This window comes from Podarcis melisellensis (genome assembly GCF_964234715.1).
Source record: "Podarcis melisellensis genome assembly, chromosome: 5".
In the NCBI taxonomy this organism is placed as follows: Eukaryota; Metazoa; Chordata; class Lepidosauria; order Squamata; family Lacertidae; genus Podarcis; species Podarcis melisellensis.
In genome coordinates this window covers 21,826,168-21,853,183 of record NC_138537.1, presented here as the reverse complement: position 1 = coordinate 21,853,183, position 27,016 = coordinate 21,826,168, and the positions used below count along the sequence as shown (strand labels likewise).

General features: G+C 43.6%; 1 protein-coding gene across 2 annotated transcripts in view; it reads left to right on the top strand.

Annotated features, from left to right (window-relative positions):
- The window catches only part of KCNAB1 (potassium voltage-gated channel subfamily A regulatory beta subunit 1), a 188,076-nt gene that overhangs the window by 107,720 nt on the left and 53,340 nt on the right, over positions 1-27,016 (top strand). For both annotated transcript variants that reach the window (XM_081911260.1, XM_081911261.1), the window contains exon 2: positions 10,541-10,584. In XM_081911260.1, the coding sequence (XP_081767386.1) occupies positions 10,541-10,584 (44 nt within the window). The remainder of the gene's footprint in view (positions 1-10,540; positions 10,585-27,016) is intronic.

The following is a 27,016-nucleotide window of genomic DNA, read 5'->3' as shown; positions in this document are numbered from 1 at the left end:
ACTTGGGGCTTAAACCCAAGACCCTGAGTGTTTGCTCCTGGGCTTTTAATTTCATTCATATATATATATAGAAACTACGAAAGCAATATATATATATATATATATATATATATATATATATATATATATATATATATATATATATTGGATAGAAAGCAACATTATTTCCGCGCTCAAACTATATACATTGTGGTACACACACAGCTGATTGCTGGTACATACAAAGCACTGCACAGGTCATCTGATCTGCAGTGTTTTGTGGGTTTTGGCTCCCCCAGCAAAAAAGTCTGATTTCAAAGTATGTGGGGCAAAGGCAGGTCAATTGGCAGAGAGGCACCCCGCCCCATCCACTGAACATGGCCTGCCAAGAGAAGGATCTAGATTCATTCCACACCAGATCCATTCCACACCCACCCACCAACCCACCACCACTTAGTTATCATAACACAGTTTTCTCTTCTTGCCTTCAGTGGATTCTCTTCCTGATTAACACTTCAACATCGGGTTGCTGAGAAGGGAGCTGTTAAGCTAAATGACTGCTTAAGGAAACTTAAAGTGATAATGGATGACGTCTGTTGCGTGCCTTAGGCACTCTCTCAAATTATTTATAAGCACGTGGATAGTGCAGTTATAGAGACAAACAAGCTGCGGGGGAGATTTTGTCTCCCTACAGTAAAACAGGATAAAGAACCTGGTGAAAATTGTCACCAGGCGGTGGGTGACATGTACAGTATCTAAGCTCCTTCTTCTTGCTCACCTCTGTTTACTCACATTAATTCTTTCCTCTTCTGGGCAGTGGCAGCTGGTGAGGAGGGACAGAGGACAATGAAGCCAGGATATGTACCTGAGTTGAAATGCTTATCGGCCACATGTTGGTGTGGACATGAGGGGCTGTGCCCAGCTTCATCCGCTTGCACTTCTGGGAGTTCTCGGTCCACATACTGCTTAAGCCTGCCTTGTAGAATTTTAAGCATAACCTTGCTAGTGTGTGAAATGAATGCAATTGTGTGGTAGTTGGAGCATTCTTTGGCACTGCCCTTCTTTGGGATTGGGATGTAGACTGATCTTCTCCAACCCTCTGGCCACTGCTGAGTTTTCCAAACTTGCTGGCATATTGAGTGTAACACCTTAACAACATCATCTTTTAAAATTTTAAATAGTTTATCTGGAATATCATCACTGACATGTGTTGCTATATCTTTAAGATGAAGAGAATCTCAAAAGCAAGGCTCCATAAGGGTGCAGTGTATCTCACAGGAATATACCACCCCCACGCTTGGGGGGGTCTTGTAAGTGTGCAGTCTTCCCCTCATCCTATCATAATGATGGACATGTCATTAGTCAACCATGAATTGCAATTTAGCCCTCAGCAGGACGGTTGTGGACTTAAAAAAAATACACACAAGAGAGAGAAACACAATAATTTCTATACATATTTTAAAAGGCAAAGTGGATTTGAGTTCCCTAAAGAACATGTTGAAGTGAGTGGAACATTTCACAAAGTAATCTAGAATTCTACGTCATCCCACAAGATCAGTTTTGAGCTCTCTAGCCTGTAATGTTCCATCAGCCACACAGACAGCTGTAACCTTACAGCAGTTTAAATACTACATTTGGTAATTGATATGTAGTGAAAAGAAGCCAAAAAACCCCCAACCTGTATTAAAAACAAACAAACCACCATTGTTTCATTTCCAGAGTTCACTGTAATTTTGGGTTTGAGTTTGTGAAGTTTAAAGATGCATCCAAACCAGCGTACCTTAAGGAATGAACGGTGTTCTGTGAAAAAGCTGTACTGGGAAAAGGCTTTTAAAGGGGGGCAATGAAAGAAAACAAATGTATTTAAGACTCACACACATCAGCATTTATATGGTACTTTGGGGGGGGGGGGAGGAGGCATACACAGCTTTCCCTGTGTGAAAATGTACTTCTCAGGGTTAGACAGGTTTACAGTCTTTCTCATACCGTCCAACATTTCTCAGATGAAAGTAGGGACATTTCTCCCTCTCCTCCAAGACTCCTTGCTCCCCCTTCATTCCCACCCAGGGCAGCCCTGCCTTCTGCCTGCCCCTCAGAGCCAGCCTAGCATGTGGGGCTGAGCCCCACCAGTGGCAGCCTCTTCAACTCTTCCTCACTTGCTCTCCAGCAGCCTCCACGAGCTGCCCAAGGGAGGAGGCTGACAGTGGTGGCCATGGACAGGCAACAGGGATGCTCCCTCACAGAAATCAGAAGCTGGCGTGGCTTTCATAATTCCAGGACTGTCCCTGGAAAATTGGGGCATTCGGAGGGTATTAGAAGGCATCTGGGTGGCTACTGTCAGAAGTGGATGCTGGAATGTCCTGCTTTTCCTTAGGACATCCCTATTTTCATTGGAGAAATGTTGGGAGGTGTGAAATAGGGTGACCTTATTTTCAGCAGAGAAATGTTGGAGGGTATGTGTGAGTTAGTGTGGCGGTGACTGATGTAGGGACCTTTCCTCCATTGATGGGGGGCATGTCCTCCCCTCATTTTGCAGCCTCAGTTCATACAATGGTACCTCAGGTTACAGACACTTCAGGTTATAGTCACTTCAGGATACAGACTCTGCTAACCCAGAAATAGTACCTTGGGTTAAGAACTTTGCTTCAGGATGAGAACAGAAATTGTTAAGTTGTGGGTGAACATATCAGACGACACAGCAATTCTTCAAACAGCTCTTGTTTATTCACAGGCCAGAACAGAACTGAACTGAAGGGTTCAGCCAGCCTGCTTATATAGAGCTCCACTGGAACGCAACCGTAACCATTTTCTGTAACTATCCAATCACTGAACGTCACTTTTGATCCCTTATTTGCATATGTGGACCTGAGTGAAAACTATCTACAGTATCCCCTGCTGGCCCAGGGTGAGAACTTCAGTACATAACAGATATCGTACTCTGGCGGTGCGGCGGCAGCGGGAGGCCCCATTAGCTAAAGTGGTGTCTCAGGTTAAGAACAGTTTCAGGTTAAGAACGGACCTCCAGAACAAATTAAGTTCTTAACCAGAGGTACCAATGTATTCTGTTCCTGTAGATGTGACAGCCATTATCTCACAGCTGTGTTTTGTCGTGGGCCCACTGCTGCCATTTAGCGATATGTCATGCCTCCACAGCAGCCATTTTCTCAAAATTTCAAGTGTGTGCTAAGGGTTATGGATGGAAATTAGTCTGGTTTCATCAGCTTGGCTCAGTGAAGACCAATTTGAGCAGACTTTGTTTTTTGTTTTTGTTTTTAACCCATCTGCCTACCCAAACTCAGCAGGTCTGTGTTGTAATCCTACAGTGCTCAGCAATTTATTACACGCGTAGGGCAGGTCCAACTGTGTTATTTCTTGGCCAAGTCTCTAGCTCTATGAGCCGCTAAGTTTGATTCCAGCAGAAGTAAGCCATGTTAAGAGAAAAACAGTTCAGGCATGTTTTGCTTTAAAATAACGCATGCTCACAGCTGCATAAAATTACCCAGAAGGCTAGAGCTGCTGACGGTTTCTTGAATCAAAGGTGGAGAGATTGTTAGCAAATTATACCTTTTATCTTAGCAAAACAGGGGGAAAGCACCCAAATTGCTATCAGTACAGCTGTTAATTTAAGTGCTCCAGCAGAAAGGTACAATTAAAAGGGAGTTACATGCTACAGAGATCACTTTGAGCCAGGGTCCATGTTTAACGTAACATGCTCATTAGCCTTAATGATAGTGATCTTTCCTGACATCTTGCTTTATTAATTCTACTGTCTTTTGAGTGTGTTCTCTCACAATAACTGATGCGGGGGGTGGTAATCACACCAAATCACAGATGTACCGAGACCACTGTAAAGCCTTGCAAAGCATCCAGAAGTTTGAACTGGTGCAAAAACGCAATCTCTGGGTTACGAATATTGCCAATGCATTAATCAGTGTTACTACAGTGCATGCAAAATGCTGGCTAGACTATCCGAAATTGAAGATGCGCAGCACACCTCACGTCAGGTCACACTTCTCTAAATATATCCACTTATTTCCCCAACTACAACATGAAGCTTCAGCAGAAGTCTCTCTGGTAATAAAAAGACAATACATCCTTCTTGAAAACAGCTAACGGAAGAGATCTGTGCAGCCGTGCCCCAAATTACAGTATCGTCTCCACATCCTCAGACGCGCAAATCCAATAATGTCCAGCCCATTCCAATCTTCCTCTTTGTGCAGACATTAAGAAGCCATCCAGTATTGCTTCTTGAGAGGTATTTAGCACTTCAGACTCTTACAGCAATTATCATTGCCTGTGAAACCCATACTTAAGACTTCAGGGTTATGAAATCGTAACAATAAGAAGCTGTTGGAGAATCAGAAGCCTCATCTTTCCAGTTCTGAAAGCGGTGTTGAAATGTCTGCGTGCCATAGGTGAGCCTAGAGGCAAGGAGGAGGGTTCCCCTAAAGGCCAAATGAAGCGTGATGATAATTGGGTAATTGCAATTAACATGTCTAGCTTGAAAAAAATCAAATAGCAGCCATGGGTGGGGAGAGAAAGAAGCGCACAGGGCAATAAGATCAGGACCCAATGCGTAGGGGATGTGGTTAACCCTTTCCTCCCATGCTGCAGCCCTGATGTACAGTGGCTGCTATTGGTGCCTATGGGGGTTATTGCCAAGGTTTTTGAGGGAGTGGGGAGGACAGATAAAAAAAGGCAAAGGAGCCCTGGATGGTTAAGTCCAGTCAAAGGTGACTATGTGTTTGCAGCACTCATCTCGCTTTCAGGCCAAGGGAGCCGGTGTTTGTCCACAGACAACTTTCTGGGTCATGTGGCCAGCATGACTAAACCGCTTCTGGCACAATGGAACATGGTGACAGAACCAGAGCACATGGAAACACTGTTTACCTCCCTGCTGCAGCGGTACCTATTTATTGACTTGCACTGGTGTGCTTTCAAACTGCTAGGTTGGCAGAAGCTGGGACAGAGCAACAGGAGCTCACCCCATTGCGTGGATTCGAACTGCCGACCTTCCAATCAGCAAGCCCAAGAGGCTACCACAGTGCCACCCGCTCCCGGGGAGGACAGATAGACTGTCATTGGTACTATAACAACGGGAGGGTAAGCCCTCCTCCGTATGCACTACCATCCCAGTCCTGATATCAGAAACAAATCCCACAAACTAAACTTGTTGATTGCAATCACATGCAATTAATGTCCCTAGTTTGATCCTCTGCCATCCTTCCCGCTGCGACCCCCATCCCTGACTGTACCTACATTGCATTCTCAAGTCCAAACATGATGTGTCAGAGATGCATCTGTGTCTCTAAAGGGAGTCCTATGCACAGGTGAGGGGCACCAGCACACACTAGGCCTGGGCAATAGATCTATACATCTCCCAGGACTGGTATGAAGAACAGACTGTGATGAAGAATTTGGATTTGATATCCTGCTTTATCACTACCCTAAGGAGTCACAAAGCGGCTCACAATCTCCTTTCCCTTCCTCCCCCACAACAAACACTCTGTGAGGTGAGTGGGGCTGAGAGACTTCAGAGAAGTGTGACTAGCCCAAGGTCACCCAGCAGCTGCATGTGGAGGAGCGGAGACGCAAAACCCAGTTCACCAAATTACGGGTCTACCACTCTTAACCACTACACCACACTGTTGGCTTCACTCAGTGGTATATTGCTAGTGAAACCACCGCCACTTCTGAGTCCCTCTGCTAGCAGCGTCCGCTGGAAGGACTCAAGACTTCCTTCCTCCAGTGGGTGCTGCTAGCAAAGAGAGGCCAGGCCAAGTAGCCTTAAGCTGCTAGGGAAAAAGCCTTAGAGAACAGCAAGAAGGCAGGGACCTTCAGTCCTTGCAACTGCCTCTTTGGGGCAAGACCTACTGGGAAGAGTTGCTGTGATCACTAGGCCTGCATTGTTTTGGTTTCTTTGAATAAGGGGTTAACTTCACTGACACTGGATGTTTTATTGCTGACCTGCTTCTGCCTCTGGCTCCAGACAGCTGGCTTTGAACTTTAATGTCTTGAGATCAGATTACCTGAAAGAACTCTTCTTCCTTGATGTCCCTTACCTAAGGACTATCCTCAGAGACTCATCTCCAGATGCCCTCACCAATGAGGTGTGTATTTAGGACAGGACCATTTCAGAGGTAGCACCCCAGTGGAGTGTTCATTGCACATCAGAGAAAATTTTGGAATTATAGAAAATATAGAATGAAAATTGAAATGCGAGGGAGAAGGGCTGAGCAAGGGTGAGATGTGAACGTTCTGCTTGCAAGAGAACCAGGAGAGAAGGACAAGGTAGCACGTAAGCAGGAGAAACTGTAGGAGGATGAAGGATGAACTATGAAGGCCGTTGCTATGTCAGAAGGGTGTTGTTATGCTACATGACTTAGCCAGGCAGAATACCTGTTGTTTATGAAAACTCAAAGTTTAAATATTACTGTGCCTTTTACCTGGCATGATACTTTCCTCTTTTGCATTCATTGCAATGCTTTTAATAAAAGAACATCCTGTTTTGCTGACCTCTGGAGTCTAGATTTTATTGGCCATCCAGGCTGAACCCACAAGGTATTGGGTAGTGAACCCAAATAATTCCCTCACGTTGTTGTTGGCATCTGTCTGCCTCAAGAGGCAATGGAGTGCAACTCTGGGGGTGGAGTCAAACTGCTGAGGTAGCAGCACCAAAGTGACCTTGCCAGGGGGCAAGCCTGGGTAGTGTGTATGGAGGTCCTGGGTTGCCCAGAAGACAAGACCTCTCAGTCTCCCTGAAGTGGTCCAAAGGAAAGCAGAGCGATGTTTGGCACCAGTTTGGCTGAAGGAGTTGCTGGAAGGAGACATATAAGGCGCCATCCAACCATCTTAGAGACTTCACTCCAGATTTGTATTGTTGTTGTTGTTGTTGTTGTTGTTTAGTCGTTTAGTCGTGTCCGACTCTTCGTGACCCCATGGACCAGAGAACGCCAGGCACCTCTGTCCTCCACTGCCTCCCGCAGTTTGGTCAAACTCATGCTGGTAACCTCGAAAACACTATCCAACCATCTCGTCCTCTGCCGTCCCCTTCTCCTTGTGCCCTCCATCTTTCCCAACATCAGGGTCTTCTCCAGGGAGTCTTCACTTCTCATGAGGTGGCCAAAGTACTGGAGCCTCAGCTTCATAATCTGTCCTTCCAGTGAGCACTCAGGGTTGATTTCCTTCAGTATGGAGAGGTTTGATCTTCTTGCAGTCCATGGGACTCTCAAGAGTCTCCTCCAGCACCATAATTCAAAAGTATCAATTCTTCGGCGATCAGCCTTCTTTATGGTCCAGCTCTCACTTCCATACATCACTACTGGGAAAACCATAGCTTTAACTATACGAACCTTTGTTGGCAAGGTGATGTCTCTACTTCTCAAGATGCTGTCTAGGCCTGTCATTGCCCTTCTCCCAAGAAGCAGGCATCTCTTAATTTCGTGGCTGCTGTCACCATCTGCAGTGATCATTGAGCCCAAGAAAGTAAAATCTCTCACTACCTCCATTTCTTCCCCTTCTATTTGCCAGGAGGTGATGGGACCAGTGGCCATGATCTTCGTTTTTTTGATGTTGAGCTTCAGACCATATTTTGCGCTCTCCTCTTTCACCCTCATTAAAAGGTTCTTTAATTCCTCCTCACTTTCTGCCAACAAGGTTGTGTCATCTGCATATCTGAGGTTGTTGATATTTCTTCCGGCAATCTTAATTCCAGCTAGGGATTCATCCAGCCCAGCCTTTCGCATGATGAATTCTGCATATAAGTTAAATAAGCAGGGAGACAAAATACAGCCTTGTCGTACTCCTTTCCCAATTTTGAACCAATCAGTTGTTCCATATCCAGTTCTAACTGTAGCTTCTTGTCCCACATAAAGATTTCTCAGGAGACAGATGAGGTGATCTGGCACTCCCATTTCTTTAAGAACTTGCCATAGTTTGCCATGGTCGACACAGTCAAAGGCTTTTGCATAGTCAATGAAGCAGAAGTAGATGTCTTTCTGGAACTCTCTAGCTTTCTCCATAATCCAGCGCATGTTTGCAATTTGGTCTCTGGTTCCTCTGCCTCTTCTCAATCCAGCTTGCACTTCTGGGAGTTCTCGGTCCACATACTGCTTGAGCCTTCCTTGTAGAATTTTAAGCATAACCTTGCTAGCGTGTGAAATGAGTGCAATTGTGCGGTAGTTGGAGCATTCTTTGGCACTGCCCTTCTTTGGGATTGGGATGTAGACTGATCTTCTCCAATCTTCTGGCCACTGCTGAGTTTTCCAAACTTGCTGGCATATTGAGTGTAGCACCTTAACAGCATCATCTTTTAAAATTTTAAATAGTTCAGCTGGAATACCATCACTTCCACTGGCCTTGTTATTTGCAGTGCTTTCTAAGGCCCATTTGACTTCACTTTCCAGGATGTCTGGCTCAAGGTCAGCAACCACACTACCTGGGGTATACAAGACATCCATTTCTTTCTGGTATAATTCCTCTGTGTATTCTTGCCACCTCTTCTTGATGTCTTCTGCTTCTGTTAGGTCCTTTCCACTTTTGTCCTTTATTATGGAAATCTTTGTACGAAATGTTCCTTTCATATCTCCAATTTTCTTGAACAGATCTCTGGTTCTTCCCATTCTATTGCTTTCCTCTATTTCTTTGCATTGCTCGTTTAAGAAGGTCTTCTTGTCTCTCCTTGCTATTCTTTGGAAATCTGCATTCAATTTCCTGTATCTTTCACCATCTCCCTCGCATTTTGCTTGCCTTCTCCCCCCCGCTATTTGTAAGGCCTCATTGGACAGCCACTTTGCTTTCTTGCATTTCCTTTTCATTGGGATGGTTTTCGTTGCGGCCTCCTGTATAATGTTACGAGCCTCCATCCATAGTTCTTCAGGCACTCTGTCCACCAAATCTAAATCCTTAAACCTGTTCCTCACTTCCACTGTGTATTCATAAGGGATTTGACTTAGATTGTATCTTACCGGCCCAGTGGTTTTTCCTACTTTCTTCAGTTTAAGCTTGAATTTTGCTATAAGAAGCTGATGATCTGAGCCACAGTCAGCTCCAGGTCTTGTTTTTGCTGACTGTATAGAGCTTCTCCATCTTTGGCTGCAGAGAATATAATCAATCTGATTTCGATGCTGCCCATCTGGTGATGTCCATGTGTAGAGTCGTCTCTTGTGTTGTTGGAAAAGCGTGTTTGTGATGACCAGCTTGTTCTCTTGACAGAACTCTATTAGCCTTTGCCCTGCTTCGTTTTGATCTCCAAGGCCAAACTTGCCAGTTGTTCCTTTTATCTCTTGACTCCCTACTTTAGCATTCCAATCCCCTATAATGAGAAGAACATCCTTCTTTGGTGTCACTTCTATAAGGTCTTGTAAGTCTTCATAGAATTGGTCAATTTCAGTTTCTTCAGCACAAGTAGTTGGTGCATAAACTTGGATTACTGTGATGTTAAAAGGTCTGCCTTGGATTCGTATCGAGATCATTCTATCATTTTTGAGATTGCATCCCAGTACAGCTTTCGCCACTCTTTTGTTGACTATGAGGGCCACTCCATTTCTTTTACGGGTTTCTTGCCCACAGTAGTAGATATGATGGTCATCCGAACTGAATTCACCCATTCCCGTCCATTTTAGTTCACTGATGCCCAGGATGTCAATATTTATTCTTGCCATCTCATTTTTGACCACCTCCAACTTACCCAGGTTCATGGTTCTTACATTCCAGGTTCCTATGCAATATTTTTCTTTACAGCATTGGACTTTCCTTTCGCTTCCAGGCATATCCGCAACTGAGCGTCCTTTCGGCTTTGGCCCAGCCGCTTCATCAGCTCTGGATCCACTTGTACTTGCCCTCCGCTCTTCCCCAGTAGCATGTTGGACGCCTTCCGACCTGAGGGGCTCATCTTCCAGCGTCATATCTTTTATATGCCTGTTGTCTTTGTCCATGGAGTTTTCTTGGCAGGGATACTGGAGTGGCTTGCCGGTTCCTCCTCCAGGTGGATCACGTTTGGTCAAAACTCTCCACTATGACCTGTTCATCTTGGGTGCCCTGCTCGGCATAGTTCATAGCTTTGTATAGGGTTTGTATAGGATTTGTATAGGGTTTAACAAACCAGGGTTCCCTGACAACACTTGTTTTCCTTTGCTCTTTTCTGGGCTAGAAGAAAACCTGTTTTTTTCCATGCCTTTTAAGGGTGTGTGTTTAATTCATTGGTTTTATTCTCTTCCACTGAGGTTTTCATGCTGCACAAGATCTCCTCCCCTTTTTTCTTATAGTTTGTAATTGTAGTCTTAATGTTTCTACAAGCCATACAGAAAACTTTATTAATGGGCGATATATAAATACTTCTAATAAATGCACACATGGGGGGTACTATCTTACAAAATGCATATACACCTGGTGTGCAGATATTGGGAAGGTGAAGCTCACTTGCATGTGTGCAGGCAATGTGTGTGAAACATGTATATGATGTTACTGCCTGCACAGAGATAAATCTGGTAACAGTAATCATATAATTTATTTATTATATCAATTGAAATCTGAGCTAATTGTCTTCTTATTTTGATTCTAGAAACCTTGGAAAGTCTGGATTAAGAGTTTCGTGTCTGGGACTAGGTGAGTATTTTATTGTTACTTTAAGGATAGAGGGAAGAAATTATACTAGCCATCTTCATCTGCATGGTTCTGCTGGTGGTAGTAGCTCTGGGTTAAAATGTGAATAATAGTGAGCTTGCCATGTTCTTATTGCCACTGTTTATTCCATTTCTTAGATGCCCAGTATAATGCAAAAATATATTATGATGAAAAATATACACAAGTTAAAATGGCGACAACAAGCACTTACAAATTATTATACTCCCACAATGCAATCCCAACCATGTTGATTCAGAAGTAGATCATATTGAATTCAGTGGGGCTTACTCCCAGGTAAGTGGGGTTATGATTGCAACCTAATGCTAAAAGTAACAGATACCCCCACCCGCTTCCAAGCGCATGCATGCCAACATGATTAGCAAGAAATAACTAGCCATTTAAAACACCCATAAAGATAAGAGAGATGTTAACAAGCAAGTCAAATGCCTGATGCTTAAAAGATGTTAGCAGAGGTGCTGGCAGGTGAATTTCCTTGAGGAGTGTATTCCACAAATGGGCGGCCAGTACTATTTTTGATTTGAAAATTTGCATGAATACATAACATGTGCATTTATTTGACTTCACTTTCTATGAAATTGTATCAATGTTGCATGCGTCTAGTTCATCTACAGGGGCATATAAAAATATTATATTCCATACATATTGCATATTTTGCCTTTAGTGCCTCTAAGATCAAACAGCGCTTTCAAACGGATAATCGGCGCAGTCAAGAAAGCAGTTTATTTAACATTTTCTAGTCCCATGTATGATGAATTTAAGTGCAGCTAGATTCAGGAACAGTGATTTCAAATCAAGCAAGATTCAGAGTTGTACCCCCAAAAAGAAAAGAAATTTTTCTACTCAGATTTGTAGCTTCCAATGTTCTTATTCAGGAGATATATTTCTGTGTTCTATTATGGGTGTACATATATTGGGCAGTAGACCAAAAAAATCCATCAACTTTCCATTGACGGAAAGAGCGCAATCCAGCCCTATAAGCATGCATTGCAGTGACATTTTCCATAGCTTCAAAGAGACCCCAGTTTGCATGCAGGTCCAACCAGTAATGCGTTCTATGTGTGTCATTTGCTCACTGCCTCTAAATCTAAGACGACTTTGAAATTCATACCTCTAGAGTTTGCTTATCGTATGGGGGCTCTTTCTGAAAACCTTCCACTGCGTGGAATCTGGCACAGCTTAGCATACCTCACTGTGTTGCTATGAGACGTAAGCTTTTTGACGCTGTGGGGTCCATAGATGAGAGTGAAAACATAATAATCAAATTTGACTGCTCCCAAGGCTTTGTGCAACCTGAAATTGGATTAATCCTGAGAAAACGTATCAATTTATAAGCAGAGATATCTAAACGTCCTCAAGACCATACCCTGGCAACAAAGTGTACCCTATAACCTGAAATGCAACCTGTTCGTTGCCACAAAACCCTTCTTTGTTTATATGACTTTTCCCATAATCACAGGGCTCTGCTGCCTATTGTTATTCTCACAGTGGACTTCAGAAGTAGGTTCAGATGGAAGAGGAATTTGCCAGATTCACACACTGCAACTACTGTAGTTCTGTTTAGCAGGGATATACCATATTTTTCGCTCTATAACACGCACCCGACCATAACACGCATGTAGTTTTTAGAGGAGGAAAATCTGTAGGCATGCCACCCGTAGGCATTCCCTCCATAACACGCACAGACATTTCCCCTTACTTTCTAGGAGGAAAAAAGTGAGTGTTATGGTGCAAAAAATACGGTATTTTCTGGTACCAGACCCTGGTAAATCACTGGACTTTTTAAACCTGATTTCTTTTTCCTTTGGGGAATCCTAAGTTAAAAATTTGTTAGAGTGCAATGAAGGTTGGTGGAGAAACTTGATTCAGTTCACATTTAAAGGCATATCTATCTAATTGTGCATCCTAAGATATTATATATGAACTGAAATATAGCCATCCTTCAAAATCATCACTTCTCTGAGTTTTCTGAGGCAGTTCTCTGATCATTAATGTGTGCAAAAATGGATGTACTTGAAGAATGTGTGCATGGATACATGCATGAGTGAAAATATTATTATTATTATTATTATTATTATTATTATTATTATTATTATTATTATTATTATTAGTACCCCACCCATTTGGCTGGGTTTCCCTCTGGGCGGCTTCCACCAAAGATTAAAAATACATCAAAATGTCACAAAATAACATGTATAAATGTCCTATGTTCGGCGGGGGGATGGCTGCTTATAAAAATATTTGTATTAGTTTGCATACAAAACAGTTATGAGGAGAAATTTGCACTAAAATGCTGGTGGGTGTTTGTTCATGAAAACTTCAAAATAAAATCAGGAACTGGTCCAGAAAACTGGACTTAAGGGTGTGAAAACGAGAAACAGAAAGAAACAAAAATTGACAGGTTTGGTCATCCTTAGGCGCAAACATTTTCATACTGTCTGATAGCAGCCAAGGGCCAGCACTGCACACCTTTTTTTCCCCTGAGCCCAAAGTGGGCTCCGAGGTCTGACTGCACGAGGTTACTAGGCTTCTGCGAAGGAGGGGGTGATGCCTTGGTATTGCTCTTGCAGATGACCTGATTCTAAGTACTGGCAGGCCAGAAGAGGAATGGTGAGTTGAAGGCAAGACAAAGGAAACCTTCTGGCATGCAGCTGGGGCTGCTGAAAAGGCATCTGCTGGGAGCAAGAGGTGCCATTGTTGGCTGGGAGCAAGACAGGACTGAGGATTTATGGGCAGAACAAAGGAATGCATGTGTAAGGGAAGGTGAGAGGGAATCTTGTTCAGATAAGGTTAAAGAACAGAGGGAAATGCAGAAGAAGCAGAAAGGAGTTAAGTTACACAAAGCAGAGGGCTGGGCACAAAACCCTGCCTTTAGTATGGGATTAACTTGAACGCCTCTTAAAGATCCAACAATAAAAACATGATAATGTGTAGGATCCTGGTCTTTCTTGAAACCAGTCCCACTCTGAAGCAAACGTGAACGGCTCTCATTATAAGGGAGAATTTTACAGATAGTAAAATTCCAACTTTAAGCCCCTGGATCTCAGACAGAATTAACTTTCTTTTATTTCTGGTTTGGTTTGTGTTTGTTGTTGGTTTTTTCCTCTTCTCATTTTGCAATATATAACGGACAAGAACTGTTACAAATATCTTGACTGTCTTTGCATGGTGTTATAGATGTAGGGTAAACCGTAGAAATTAATAAATGCTACGGTTTTTGTTATTTTTATCTCCCGGGCGGCAACACCCCCCCTCTGGGAAGAGGAGAGGCTTTGCAAGAAAGGAGATTCCGATTAAACATTGGGAAAAACTTTCTGACAGCAAGAGCTGTTCGTCAGTGGAACAGACTCCCACGAGAGGTGGTGGACTCTTCTTCCTTGGAGGTTTTTGAGCTGAGGTTGGATGGCCGGCAGTCATGGATGCTTTAGCTGAGATTCCTGCATTCCAGGGGGTTGGACTAGATGATTCTATAATTCTAGGAGCCGATGTGGCCTCAGAATAAGCAGGCGAGGGAGCCCAGCCAGCCAGTCCACCAGCTCTTGCTGTTGGGAGTGGACGGACAAGTCCCAAGCCCCTATGGGGCAGTGTGAGGAGGCACCTCTCTTGGGGGGGGTGTTCAGTTCAGAGACCTGGGATGGCAGCAGCAGCTGCCCAGAGGATTCCCAAGGAGAGGGGAGGGGAGAGAAGGCTGAGGGAACCCTCCACAAAGGAGGGTGTTCGAAAAAGGGTGAGAGGCTGCCAGCTCTGCAGGCAAGGGGTGACATAACTGGGCTCTTGAGCCCCACAAGGGTGCCACAGAAAGAAAGTAGTTGGTTAAGGGAGCCATGGACTCAAAAAGGTTGAAAACCTCTGCATTAGAGGAGTCATGATTGAAAATAATATACATTGTCATGCGGTACAAATAGCACACAAGACGATGCTCCAATCAAGGAGATCTCTCCAAAGTCCCCCATGAAACTGGGGGGGAGGAGTCCTTGTCTGTTTTTTCCAGGGATGCCAACTCATGAGTGCTGAGCCCTTTGGGGGGCCCAAATATTTTTTGGGTTGGGGCAGTCCCCCCAATGTCCCCCAAAATCAGGGGCAGAGGAGGTCAAGCAAGAAGCTGGGCAAGGTTTGGCTTCAGTGGCCTGATGTGGAGGTGAAGGAGGTTCGAAGCAGCCCCCTGTTGGAGGAGGAGGAGGAACCGCCAGCCATTGAAGCTCCTTCCAGTATCACACATGATGTCATGCTCGTGACGTCAGCCCCCACATCACCTTTGCATATGATATAAAGAGTTGCCATGCTGTGTAAAAAGAAGAAGAGCTTGCACTTCATTTTCCTGTGTGGATTTGGCATGTTAGTTGTTCTGCCAGTGCCATTGACCAGATCCTTTGGTACCACGCTTCAATTGTTAGACCTTTAGCCATTCGCCAGCATCTGGCAGTTTCCAGATGGGTTGCTATTAGCAGAAACAGCAGCATATATTTACATACAGTGTAGGGTTGGTTATTTTTAAATTCTCACACTGCAGCTGTTGTCCCACACTTAGGCTTCGGTTACCTTTGAGGGAAAGATGAGGCTTGTAATGTAAATTTAATCTTTTTTCTTTCTCCTTTGATAATAGTAAAGTTCTAGCCCTCATGTCTAGAAGGGGGGGAAATGAAAATGTGTTGACTTAATAGCAGTAGCAGCTGGCAGGGCAGGAAGGTGGCATTTGCGATATTGTGGGAGACAATTGTTATCGTGAGGAGATTAAGGTGGTGCCTGGCAATTGCCCTTCTCATGCCCAGATCATGTCTAAATCTGGGGCCGTTAAGTGGTTAATTCTGTTTATTCCACAAATAAGCAGCCTAGTTTCTCATGGAATATAAATGTGCTTGAATGTTTATCTTTAAGATAAGGCTGCAGCTGACACCTGGAGTAAAGAGTCCTTGGAAGTTATCTGTGTTGACTTCCTGCCTAGTATCATTTAGTATTTCAACTCTGATGGGAAGTGGATGTTTTACCCAAACACAAGCTGTGGCTTATGTAACTTTGGTGAAGATGGGCCCCAAGGGCATATAAGCCCCAGGGACTGTGTTAGTGAGAACCTCTGGACGGTCTTCAGGGGTCATGCCTGTTGCTGAGAGAGTTCCCAGGAACCCAAAAGGCAAAGAGGCGTGAGATCGTGACAAAGCTGTGTAACTTTGTTTGACGTACTTAACGAAATATTTAACCCTCTCCCCATTTATGTCTTCATTGTGCTCAAAACCCTAAAAGAACCATTGCCCCTTTGGCAATACACTGACCTCCCCATCACCAGCATTGCTGGGCTTACTGGGAGAGAGGGAGGCAGCAGTGAGGTCAGAGCAGTGCAAACACACCAGCAGGGCCAGTCCAGTGCTCCCAACCATGATGGGTTGCAGCTCACCAACCATCTCACAGCATTTTCCCTGGTATGCCGCAGCTATGACAGTGAAGGGAGGTCAGATAGCAGCCACTGCCTTGACCTGCTGACCACTATGGCTCAAATCTTTACTCATCAAAAGTAGACGCAGAGTTGCCGTTATCAAAATGTAGTACTTTGTCATCCAGATCTCCTGTCATTCCACATCTATTTGCCTTATAGCATTTGAACGGGCAGCTTTCTGTCACTGATGGGGGAGGTGGGCATGGGACATGGAGTTGCTGGTGGTGACAAATCCAGAATTGGGACTTTACAGCTAAAAAAAAAATTGAGATATTTGAATAGAATCATAGATCTGTAGAATTGGAAGGGCCTCAAAGGCTCATCCAGTCCAATGGACTAGAGTTGTTTATTTTATGTGCATAGTCAAATGTGGCCTAGCAAATACATATATTTGCTATGTGAAAACATGTGTGTGTGTGCGTGTGCGCGCGCGCACGTGCATTTTGCATTTTGCTGTTGTTGTTGTTTAGTCGTTTAGTTGTGTCCAACTCTTCATGACCCCATGGACCAGAGCATGCCAGGCACTTCTGTCTTCCACTGCCTCCCGCAGTTTGGTCAAACTCATGCTGGTAGCTTCGAGAACACTATCCAACCATCTTGTCCTCTGTTGTCCCCTTCTCCTTGTGCCCCCATCTTTCCCAACATCAGGGTCTTTTCCAGGGAGTCTTCTCTTCTCACGAGGTGGCCAAAGTATTGGAGCCTCAGCTTCAGGATCTGTCCTTCCAGGGAGCACTCAGGGCTGATTTCCTTAAGAATGGAGAGGTTTGTTCTTCTTGTAGTCCATGGGACTCTCAAGAGTCTCCTCCAGCACCATAATTCACGTGCATTTTAGGCAGATGCAAAGCTGTTGTGGTAAGACATTGCAAGTGGATTTTGATTTAACAGGAGGGGGAGGAAGCAGCCTGCAGACCATTCCCTTCTTTTGAAAGATCTAGGATTAGGGAGATCATGGAATTTGTTGCTGTTGTTTTAAGAGATGTAAAAATATAATACAGCAGCGTAAAACTAAAGAGGCCAATTCTGCTTGATTTGCCCTTTGAAAATGAAACACATGGCTGCTTGCCATAGCAATTGCTAGAAAAATAACATTCCGGAAGAAGTTCTAGCAGACAAGGAGCCTTCGATGCACGGAAAGAAAGAATTGGCAATAGGGGACTCGTAGATGTCCATGTGAATATGTGATCTTCCCCTCACAACCCACCCCAATTCACTTGCTCGTAACTTAAAATGCCTTCATGGTTCCCTTTAGCTAGCAATCAGTTGGCAAATGCCAGATATTTACGGTTACTTTCTAAGCCCAGCAGAGTTTTAGTAACAACATATTTATCAGCAAGCCTGCAACAGTCTGATATTCGGGGAGAGTTTGCCGCACTCGCCGCTCTGAAGAGGAAATGCTTAATCCATTAATTGTTCCAAAGAAGCTTAGTATACCAGTATATATGAACTGCTCTTACACTGCTCTCCACCTCCAGATCTTGAGTCATACATTTTGGCTGCCGTTAACATGGGCATATGCAGAGCACATCGGGGGCACTGTCGTTGAGTGCTTGGCACCAGATTACAACAGTCAATCACTGAATGGTCAAACAGTTATCTTGAATCAGTTTTATGGTGCTCCACTGCCTACTGAAGGAGAATATTGTTGAAGTGATGGAATTATCAACATGCCCCATATACCCCCACTTGGCCACATCAATCTGCAAAACCAGCATTGTTATGAGTGCCCTATAATACGTATTTCACACTTTTAAGAAATCTTTTTTAGTGTGGCAGCACCTACGCTTCAGAACTCCCTGCTTATTGGCATCTGGTAGGCTCCTTGGCTGAATTATTTTTGCTTAAAACATTTTCGTTTAGGCAGGTCTATTCAGACATATAGAAGTTACATCTGTTTTAACTCTTTTCCCTCTATTGTTGATTTTAATAATCTTTTGAATGTTTTAAATACCAGTTTCGAACTGTTTTTAATCAATGTTTTTTAAAGTTTTGTTTTATATATTTGTACACCACTTAGAAGGGACCCGTATGGCACTGTGGTCTAAACCACAGAGCCTAGGGCTTGCTGATCAGAAGGTTGGCGGTTTGAATCCCTGCAACAGGGTGAGCTCCCAGCTCCTGCCCATCTAGCAGTTCGAAAGCACGTCAAAGTGCAAGTAGATAAATAGGTACCGCTCTGGCGGGAGGGTAAACAGTGTTTCCTTGTGCTGCTCTGGTTCACCAGAAGTAGCTTAGTCATCCTGGCCACATGACCTGGAATCTGTCTGCGGACAAATGCCAGCTCCCTCGGCCAGTAAAGCAAAATGAGTGCCACAACCCCAGAGTCGTCCATGACTGGACCTAATAGTCAGGGGTACCTTTACCTTTACACCACTTAGCGGGTTCTTTTTTAAAAAACAAACAAACAATGAAGCAGTAATAGTACCTCTCTATTCTTGCTTGGTCAGGCCACACCTGGAATGCCGTGTCCAGTTCTTTTTTTTTTTCCAAATACATTTTTATTAACATTATATACATAACAAGCATACAAACAGATACAAACAAATACAAAAGAAAAAATTACAACAAGAAAAAAATAAAAATATACAAGCCAAACTTTTTTCCTCTCTCTAACTATACAAAGAGAGATTAATCCGGCTACTTCACAAAAAAGGAGGAAAAGAAAAAGAAAAAAAAGAAGGGGGAAAAAAACCCCCTCCTGGACTTCCTTCCATCCTTTTGGTAAGTATCTCATCTTGCCAGCTCTTTCACCACTTTAGCTCTAATATTCTCATTTAAATCCTCTGGTATTCCTCTAAATTTTAGGTTAGATTGATTTTGTCGCATCTGCGTCATCGCCATGTTATCCAACAACTCTTCCTGTGTTGCTCTTATTTCTTTAACTTCTAGTCTAATCCTGTCCATCTCTTTCTTACTGTCTTTCGTATCTTTTTGCACCCTCTTCACTGAGTCCTCCAAAACCTTAGTTTTTACCGAGAGATATGATAACCATCTTCAAAGGTTTGAAGGGCTATCACATGGAAGGTGGAGCAAGCTTGTTTTCTCCTTCTCTGGAGGGAAGAACCCAACTCCATGGCTTCAAGTTACAAGAAAGTAGATTCTGACTAAACATCAGGATGAACTTTCTGGTGGTAAGAGCTGTTCAGCAGTGGAATGGACATCCTCGGAAGATGATGGGCTCCCATCATTGAAGGCAAAGGTTGAATATCAGGGATGCCTTAGTTGAGATTCCTGGGCTCCAGGGAGTTGGATTAGAAGACTCTACAGTTCTATGAGCTACATGGAGCAATGGTCTGACTCAGTATAAGGCAACTTCCTATGTTCCTAAGGAATTATCTATGTAACTCAGGATCATTCACATAATCAATAGCACCCTGTTCTGTGACATATCCTTATTTCAGCATCTCAAGGGTTTTGAAGATATAGAAGGGAGGAGAGAATCCTCTTATTAGTTTTTTTTAGTTGTTGTTGTTGTTGTTTAGTCGTTTAGTCATGTCTGACTCTTCATGACCCCATGAACCAGAGCACACCAGGCACTCTTGTCTTCCACTGCCTCCCATAGTTTGGTCAAACACATGCTGGTAGTTTCAAGAACACTGTCCAACCATCTCGTCCTCTGTCGTCCCCTTCTCCTTGTGCCCTCAATCTTTCTCAACATCAGGGTCTTTTCCATGGAGTTTTCTCTTCTCATGAGTACTTTGTTTTTTAGAGGGGGGCTATAATTAATGTAAAGGTAAAAGGTAGAGGATCCCTGGACAGTAAAGTCCAGTCAAAGGTGATGAGTGCCACTATGCGGTTGTGGCGCTCATCTCGCTTTCAGGCTGAGGGAGCCGGCATTTGTCCACAGGCAGCTTTCCGAGTCATGTGGCCAGCATGACTAAACCACTATTGAGGACCGTGATGAGTGCCAGAGCACATGGAAACGCCGTTAACCTTCCCTGCCAAAGTGGTACCTATTTATCTACTTGCACTGGCGTGCTTTCGAACTGCTAGGTTGGCAGGAGCTGGGACAGAGCAATGGGAGCTCACCCCATCATGGGGATTCGAACCGCTGACCATCTGATCGGCAGGCCCAAGAGGCTCAGTGGTTTAGATCACAGCACCACCCGCATCCTTATAATTAATATAGGACCTTTGAGGCAATTTTACCCAAAACTTCAGCACCACAGGATAGTGTCTACCCTTCCAGAAACAAAGTGATCAAAAACGTTGGAAATGACCTTATTCTCTTGCCCCCGTCATGCTGGCTCCACCACCCTTAGGAATGTCTAGTGTGTGGAAAACAATAGCCTTAATCCATTAATATTTCTAGCTTTTCCTTTGATGTTTAAATTGCTATTTTATCTCTTGCCCTGGTTTCTCATGCTTGCTGCTTTCGGTTTTGTGATACAATTCTAGGGTAGCTTTTGTTTGTTATTCCAGTCAATTCATGCTAGAGACAGTTAGCTGTTACTTTCTCCCTGAGTTGAATCAGACAAATTGCTATGCAGCATGGAAGCCCAGGCACCTACATAGATCTCTCAATTACTGGGCATGTTTGAGTAGACAGTGTTTAGGTGAATCATAGACCATGCAGGATTAAACCTTCAATATTTGCTGGGATACTCTAGAGTTTTCATAGGAGTACTGAAGTGATTGTTTTTAGTCTAATTGGCAGTCATTAGAGAAACGCATTAAAGTTGCTACCAGGCTGTCAGTATTTTGCAGGAGGAATTCAGGCACATACTGGAAATGTAGGTTTGTGCTATTCAAGTGGATTAAAGGTTTGTCACTTTGCACAACAAATCCAGGTGCAGTTTTTTAAAAAAAAAAATACAGTGGTATCTCAGTTTACGAACTTAATCCATTCCGGAACTCTGTTCTTAAACCGAAACCATTCTTAAACCAAGGCGTGCTTTCCCTAATGAGGCCTCCCGCCACCAGTGCCCTTCCACCATTCGGATTCCGTTCTTTGACTGAGGTAAAGTTCTCAAACTGGGACACTATTTCCACTTTCGAGGAGTTTGTAAACCGAATTGTTCTTAAACCGGACTGTTCTTAAACCGAGGTACCACTGTAATAAGAATCATCTGGTTTTTATAGTTAAGAAAGCGACCGGGGAATGCACTAAAAGTGTTGGGTCAGGATGAATGCTTGTCGTCATGGAAGCTCCCCACAAATAAATCAGAACAAATGTTCAATAAAGACTGGACATAAGCTTGCCTATACACCATGCCATCGAAGCACATTCAAAACACATCATTCCCCTCACATAAAGAAACCTGTGGGAACTGTAGTCTGTTCCAATGGTAAAGCATGAAACTCTTAATCTCACTTTTGTGGGTTCAAGCCCCACATTAGCCAAAAAGATTCCAGTATTGCAGGGGGTTGGACTAGATAGCTCTTGTAGTCCCCCTTCCAACTCTACAATTCTATGATTCTATGTATGCTGGGAGTTGAATGGTAAGCTATAGCTCCCAGGATGAGTGTTAAACTGTAGTACCCAGTGCTGTGTACATTAGGCCACGATGTGGGTGGAGCCTCAGTCCAAACCTCAGTGTAAGCTTTGCCAGATTGGAACCAAATGGTAAAAGGTCTGAAGTTTCTAACCTTTGCCCATGAGAAGAAGAGGGAGTGCTCCCACTGCCAATCCATTGTTTACCATTATTTCTGAATATGTAATTATCAATATTTTGAAAGAAATCTCCAGAAGGCAAGTGGATGAGAAATAAAATGGCAGTTTGGTGCCCAGCTGCAGTGATTTCCTGCATCCATAGAATTTCTACCGCAGTGTCCCAAGTTGTTGTTGAACTCCAACCCCCATCATCCTCAGTCAGCTTGGTCCGTGGACAAGAATGATGGGAGTTGTAGTTCTGGAACTTCTGGAATGCCACTGTCAGCCAGAGCAGACAATACTGTGGTAGGTGGACCAATAGTTTGATACCTGCATTTGGCTGCTTTGTATGTTCCTAAGTAAACATCTGTTTTCACTGCCTGGTACCTAGATAAGTGACAGCTCCTCCACTAGCAGATAAAGCAATTCGAAAATTGGAAGTAATATGCTCATATGCTTGACTCTTTGTGCTTTGGGATTTTCATCTCCCAGTGTTTACAAGTTACCTCTGCCTATGAGGTTTAAAGCACTTGCATGTAAACATTTTCAGGTTTCCTCGGTTGCTTTGGTAACATGTCATTTTTGAAAGAATCATAATGGAGAAATTACTGGAAGGCTGAAATGGCTTAATGCGAAGGATTGCAAGAGATTTCAAGGACGGTGAAGCAGCCCCTGAAAGTAATATTTGAAAGTGGAGAGCATGAGCCCTGTCAATGGTTTCTTAGGCACCCTCCTTAAATCCTTAAAATGGGCTCTAGTCAGTGTTCAGTTGGGTTTATCACAAGCCTTCCACAGACACACTCCCCAGCTGTTTCATTGATTCCAGCTAAGCTACCCAGAAAACCAGGGAGCTGATGTGACTGGATTGTTTGTTTGCTTGTTTATATGCCACCCATCTGACTGGGTTTCCCCAGCCACACTGGGCGGCTTCCAACAAATTAAAACACAATAGGACATCAAATATTAAAAACTTCACTTGGGCAGGGCTGTCTTCAGATGTCTTCTAAAAGTCAGATAGTTGTTTATTTCCTTGATATCTGAAGGCGGGGTGTTCCACAGGGAGGACGCCACTACCGAGAAGGCCCTCTGCCTGGTTCCCTGTAACCTCACTTCTCACAATGGGGGAACTTGCCAGAAGGCCTTCGGAGCTGGAGTTCAGCGTCTGGGCTGAATGATGGGTGTGGAGAAACTCCTTCAGGTATATAGGGCCAAAGCTGTTTAGGGCTTTATTCAAAATGCTTCACATACATTTAGCAATCTCCACAACTGCTGGTGGTTGTTCATTATCACAAATGTATCAAATGTACATTTTAGGATTTTAAAAGTATGTTTAGAAATGTGCCCATTGAGATAGGATACATATATTTATGGGGGGAGGTGGGGGGAAAATGAGATGGACTGGGTATATGAATCAATAGATGAGAAACTGACACAGTCCAGAAATAGACTGATCTGCCTGTCCCTACAGGGGTGACATTTGAACGCTGGAGTTTCTAGCTCAAATCTCAGTTTCTTAGCTGCAGTATGGTATGCTAGCTTTCACCTAATGCACAACCTCCTGCATATGTCAATGCACAAATAAATTAAAATGCATCAAAATGCATAAGCATAAATAAAGGTCAAATAGATGCTCCAACAACAAGCTGGCTTGTATGAGGGGACTGTGGACAAATGTATAAAATACACAGAGAGGCTAGTTTTACTCAAGAATGTAACTAATGATCAACTCTATTTCCCCAAGTTCCAAAGCTTAACTATGCAGCTGAATATTGGAATTAACAGAGTGAATCATATTAGCATTGTGAATCTGCCTTTCTCCAGTGCTAGAGTAAATGGCAGGCATTAGTCAGAGACACTGTACCCATCAGGTACATGCAGGTGCAGAATACTTCCAACATTCATGTTTATCTCCAAATGCTTTGGTATTTTGGTAACTTGCTTCCCCCTTCTCCTATCTTCAGTAGGACCATACATTTTGCTATTCATACATTCTTATCTTAAATCCACAAAGTGCGCCCATTATTACTTTTTCCTTGTTCTTCCTTTGTGCCTCTGCACCCAAACAGTAAGTCACCCTAAACCTTTTGAAATGTGCAGCGATATTTAACAAGGTCAGTCGGAAGGTTTCTTCATAAAGTTAGCAATACCATTTTAATTCACCCATTTAACAGTGAAAACCATTAAGGCTTTGAAATGTGATTTTCTTTCCTGGATTGTTATTTAGCCAGGCAGGTTACTTGGTTTTGTGAGTTGACACCACTAATATTTCCTTTTCCATTTTTATCTTCTTTGGGTCTTTGTTTTTGCCAAGGTTTTCTGAGATGCTTGGTGAGTCTGCAAGGAATTTTATGGTCGCCTCTTTTCACATGCCATGGTAGACTATGGTTCATGTCTTACTGGCAATGAACAGATCACTCCTACTGTTGTAAATAAAAATTGCCCTTTTCCCTTATGGGATATCCAAGAGCCCATATAGAGTCCTTACATAGGTTCCCTATTGATAGCAGAGAATAACAGAGGCCAACCAGAGAATATTGAGAAGCAAAGCAGCTAGTAAGCTTGATCTTTATTGATCTGTTGCAACAGGGTGCTCCCCTCACACGCAGGAAAGGAGGAGGACCCAGAAAAATGGTGTGCAAGGCCTTATAAAGACTTTTGAAATTGCCACCCTGTAGATCAAGACCACCCCCAGAAACATCATGCATACATTACAGAAGGGGTGTAACCTAAGACCACCCCTCAGATACATCATGCATACATCACAAAAAAGGCAGTCTTAAAACAGAAATTTGAATGTTGTTTTTCTCCTCTCGTTTATTTCCTGTCTGGCAGGTTCCTTGATTGGATTTCTTGGGGAGCCTGGCCAGTCTTTTGTAGTGATAAATACTTATTCAAACACAGACATACCCTTAAGACAGGATTTGTGAAGGAAAAGACAATGGGGAGGCTTTTCCAGGTTGGCCTTCCTGTGCTGATCTATGTACCTGCGGTTAAAGAGATATTTACATTTCCCTGTTTCCCAACCAATAATAATAATAATAATTTATTATTTATATCTCGCTGAGTTTCCCCAGCCACTCTGGGCAGCTTCCAATCAAGTGTTAGAAACAATACGCATTAAATATTAAAAACTTACCTAAACAGGGCTGCCTTCAGATGTCTTTTAAAGAGAAGATAGCTGCTTATTTCCTTCACATCTGAAGGGAGGGCGTTCCACAGGGCGTTCCACAAGTTAACCACACCCTTTTGTCTTCATCTGGGTTTGTTATTTCTGGAATGGCTACCTGTCTGGCACTCAGGTATCAGGATGCCAGGAATTATCATTCAGGCAGAGGGGCTGCTGTGTAGCTGAGCTCACATGTCTATATGAATTTCTGAAGTTTTCCCAGTGAGCCATTACATAGATACATTTATCAGTGAATTGTTACATTTGGTATCGTGCAGCAAAGGCCCTTTGAATAGCTAGGAAGAAACTGTGATAAAGGGTTTTGTGGGGACAAATCACAAAAGTCACAAATGTGATTGTGCTGATTTTGGTAGTGGGTTGCATGTGCATGATATCTGCTGGAGGGGCAACTCCCCCCACCAACCTATACATAAATTCCTGCAACATGTATACAGCCCCAACCTCTCTTGGTGCCCTGCCCATTCAGATAGGCAGCAGCTGTCATAGGTAGGGCAGTGGCACTGTGCTTTTCTGCCAGCCTCCTAACGTCAAGCTACTGTTTTTTGAAAAGACTGGGGAGGTCATGATCACAGCCAGCCCTACCATTAGGTAAAGTTGAAGCCATTGCCCCAGGTAGCAGATGCTGGAGGTTGTGCTGTCAGCCCCATGGCTGCTGCTCCTGAGCCCTCCAACCATTCCCCTCTTTTGGAGGAGAGAGCTGTGCAAGCCACATGACCTGGTCTGGCTCTGGTGAAAAATACTCTCCCATCGCCAGTGTTCAAGTAAGATGGAGCTGTCCATCAGGTCAGCATTTGTGCTGAAATGAGAGAAGGCACCATCTTGTCCTTTGCTTCAGGCGGCAAAAAGTCTTCAACGGGCCCTGAGCATTATTTGATCAAAATGGGGGACAGAGTAGGAGTCAGGTGGTGGGGCTCATTTTATTAAGCCTTTCCAACTATCTGATAATGTGCATATTAACACATGTGCATTTCTGAGCGAGACATCTTTAGGGCCGCTTTGCAGCTGTGATTTAATCAAAGTGACACGGTAACTAGGTGATAAAGAGCATGGGGTGATTTTTAAATTTCCCATTTTTTCACACTAAAGCACCCTGTCTTCTGCATCATGATGTGCAAACTCAAGTGATGGTGACAGAAGCAAAGGCTGTTTGAGCTCTTACTCATCTGTAGTATTTTTCAGCTTTAGGTATTTGACGAACAAGAGCAGGGCAAATCTTCAGAATGAAGATCTTTATCTTAATTGGCATTTGTATTGGATTTGAATTGATTTTATACATGAGCTGTTTAAACTGTATATTAAACTTTTAAATTGTTTTTATATATCTACAATTGTTTTAACTGTTTTTATATATGTTAACTGTTGTGTGGATAGATGATAGATAGAGATAGATAGATATAGATAGATAGATGATAGATGATAGATGATAGATAGATAGATAGATGATAGATAGATAGATAGATAGATAGATAGATGATAGATAGATGATAGATAGATACCGCATTTTTCGCTCCATAAAACACGCCTGACCATAAGACGCACCTAGTTTTTAGAGAGGGAAAGCAAGGGGGGGAAATTCTGCGCAGAGCATGTAAGCGGCTCTTGCTTTTCTTGCTTTAAACCCTTCCGTCCCTCATCCCGCTTCGCTGAGAAGCCAGCAGAGCAAGCTGTGCAGCTCTCACTGAAGCCAGCAGAGCAAGAGTGATAGCTGCTCAGCGCCTCTTGTTCTGCTGGCTTCCCAGCAAAGCGGGATGAGGGACGAAAGGGAGCCCTTACAAGGGAGCGTTGAGCAGAGCCTGGCAACGACTCTTGCTGGCTTCTCCAGGAGGTGTGGGAAGGGACAGAGGGCAGCCCATCAGTCCCTTCTCCCTCCTTGGGGAAAAACCCCCCAAAGCCACACGCGCTCCGCGCGGCTCTTTAAAGGGAGCGCTGAGCAGAGCCTCCCATCTGCATTCGCTCCATAAGACGCACACACATTTCCCCTTACTTTTTAGGAGGGAAAAAGTGTGTCTTATGGAGCGAAAAATATGATAGATAGATAGATCACACAGTGAGAGAATTACTAGCGTATTGCATACCTGTAAAGGATACCCCTTAACAAATGACTAGGGCACTGGTTGGCAAGCTTGAACAACAGAACACACAACTTTGTCCCAAGTGTCAAAATCGCCAAAAAAAATGCTTGCTCCAGGTG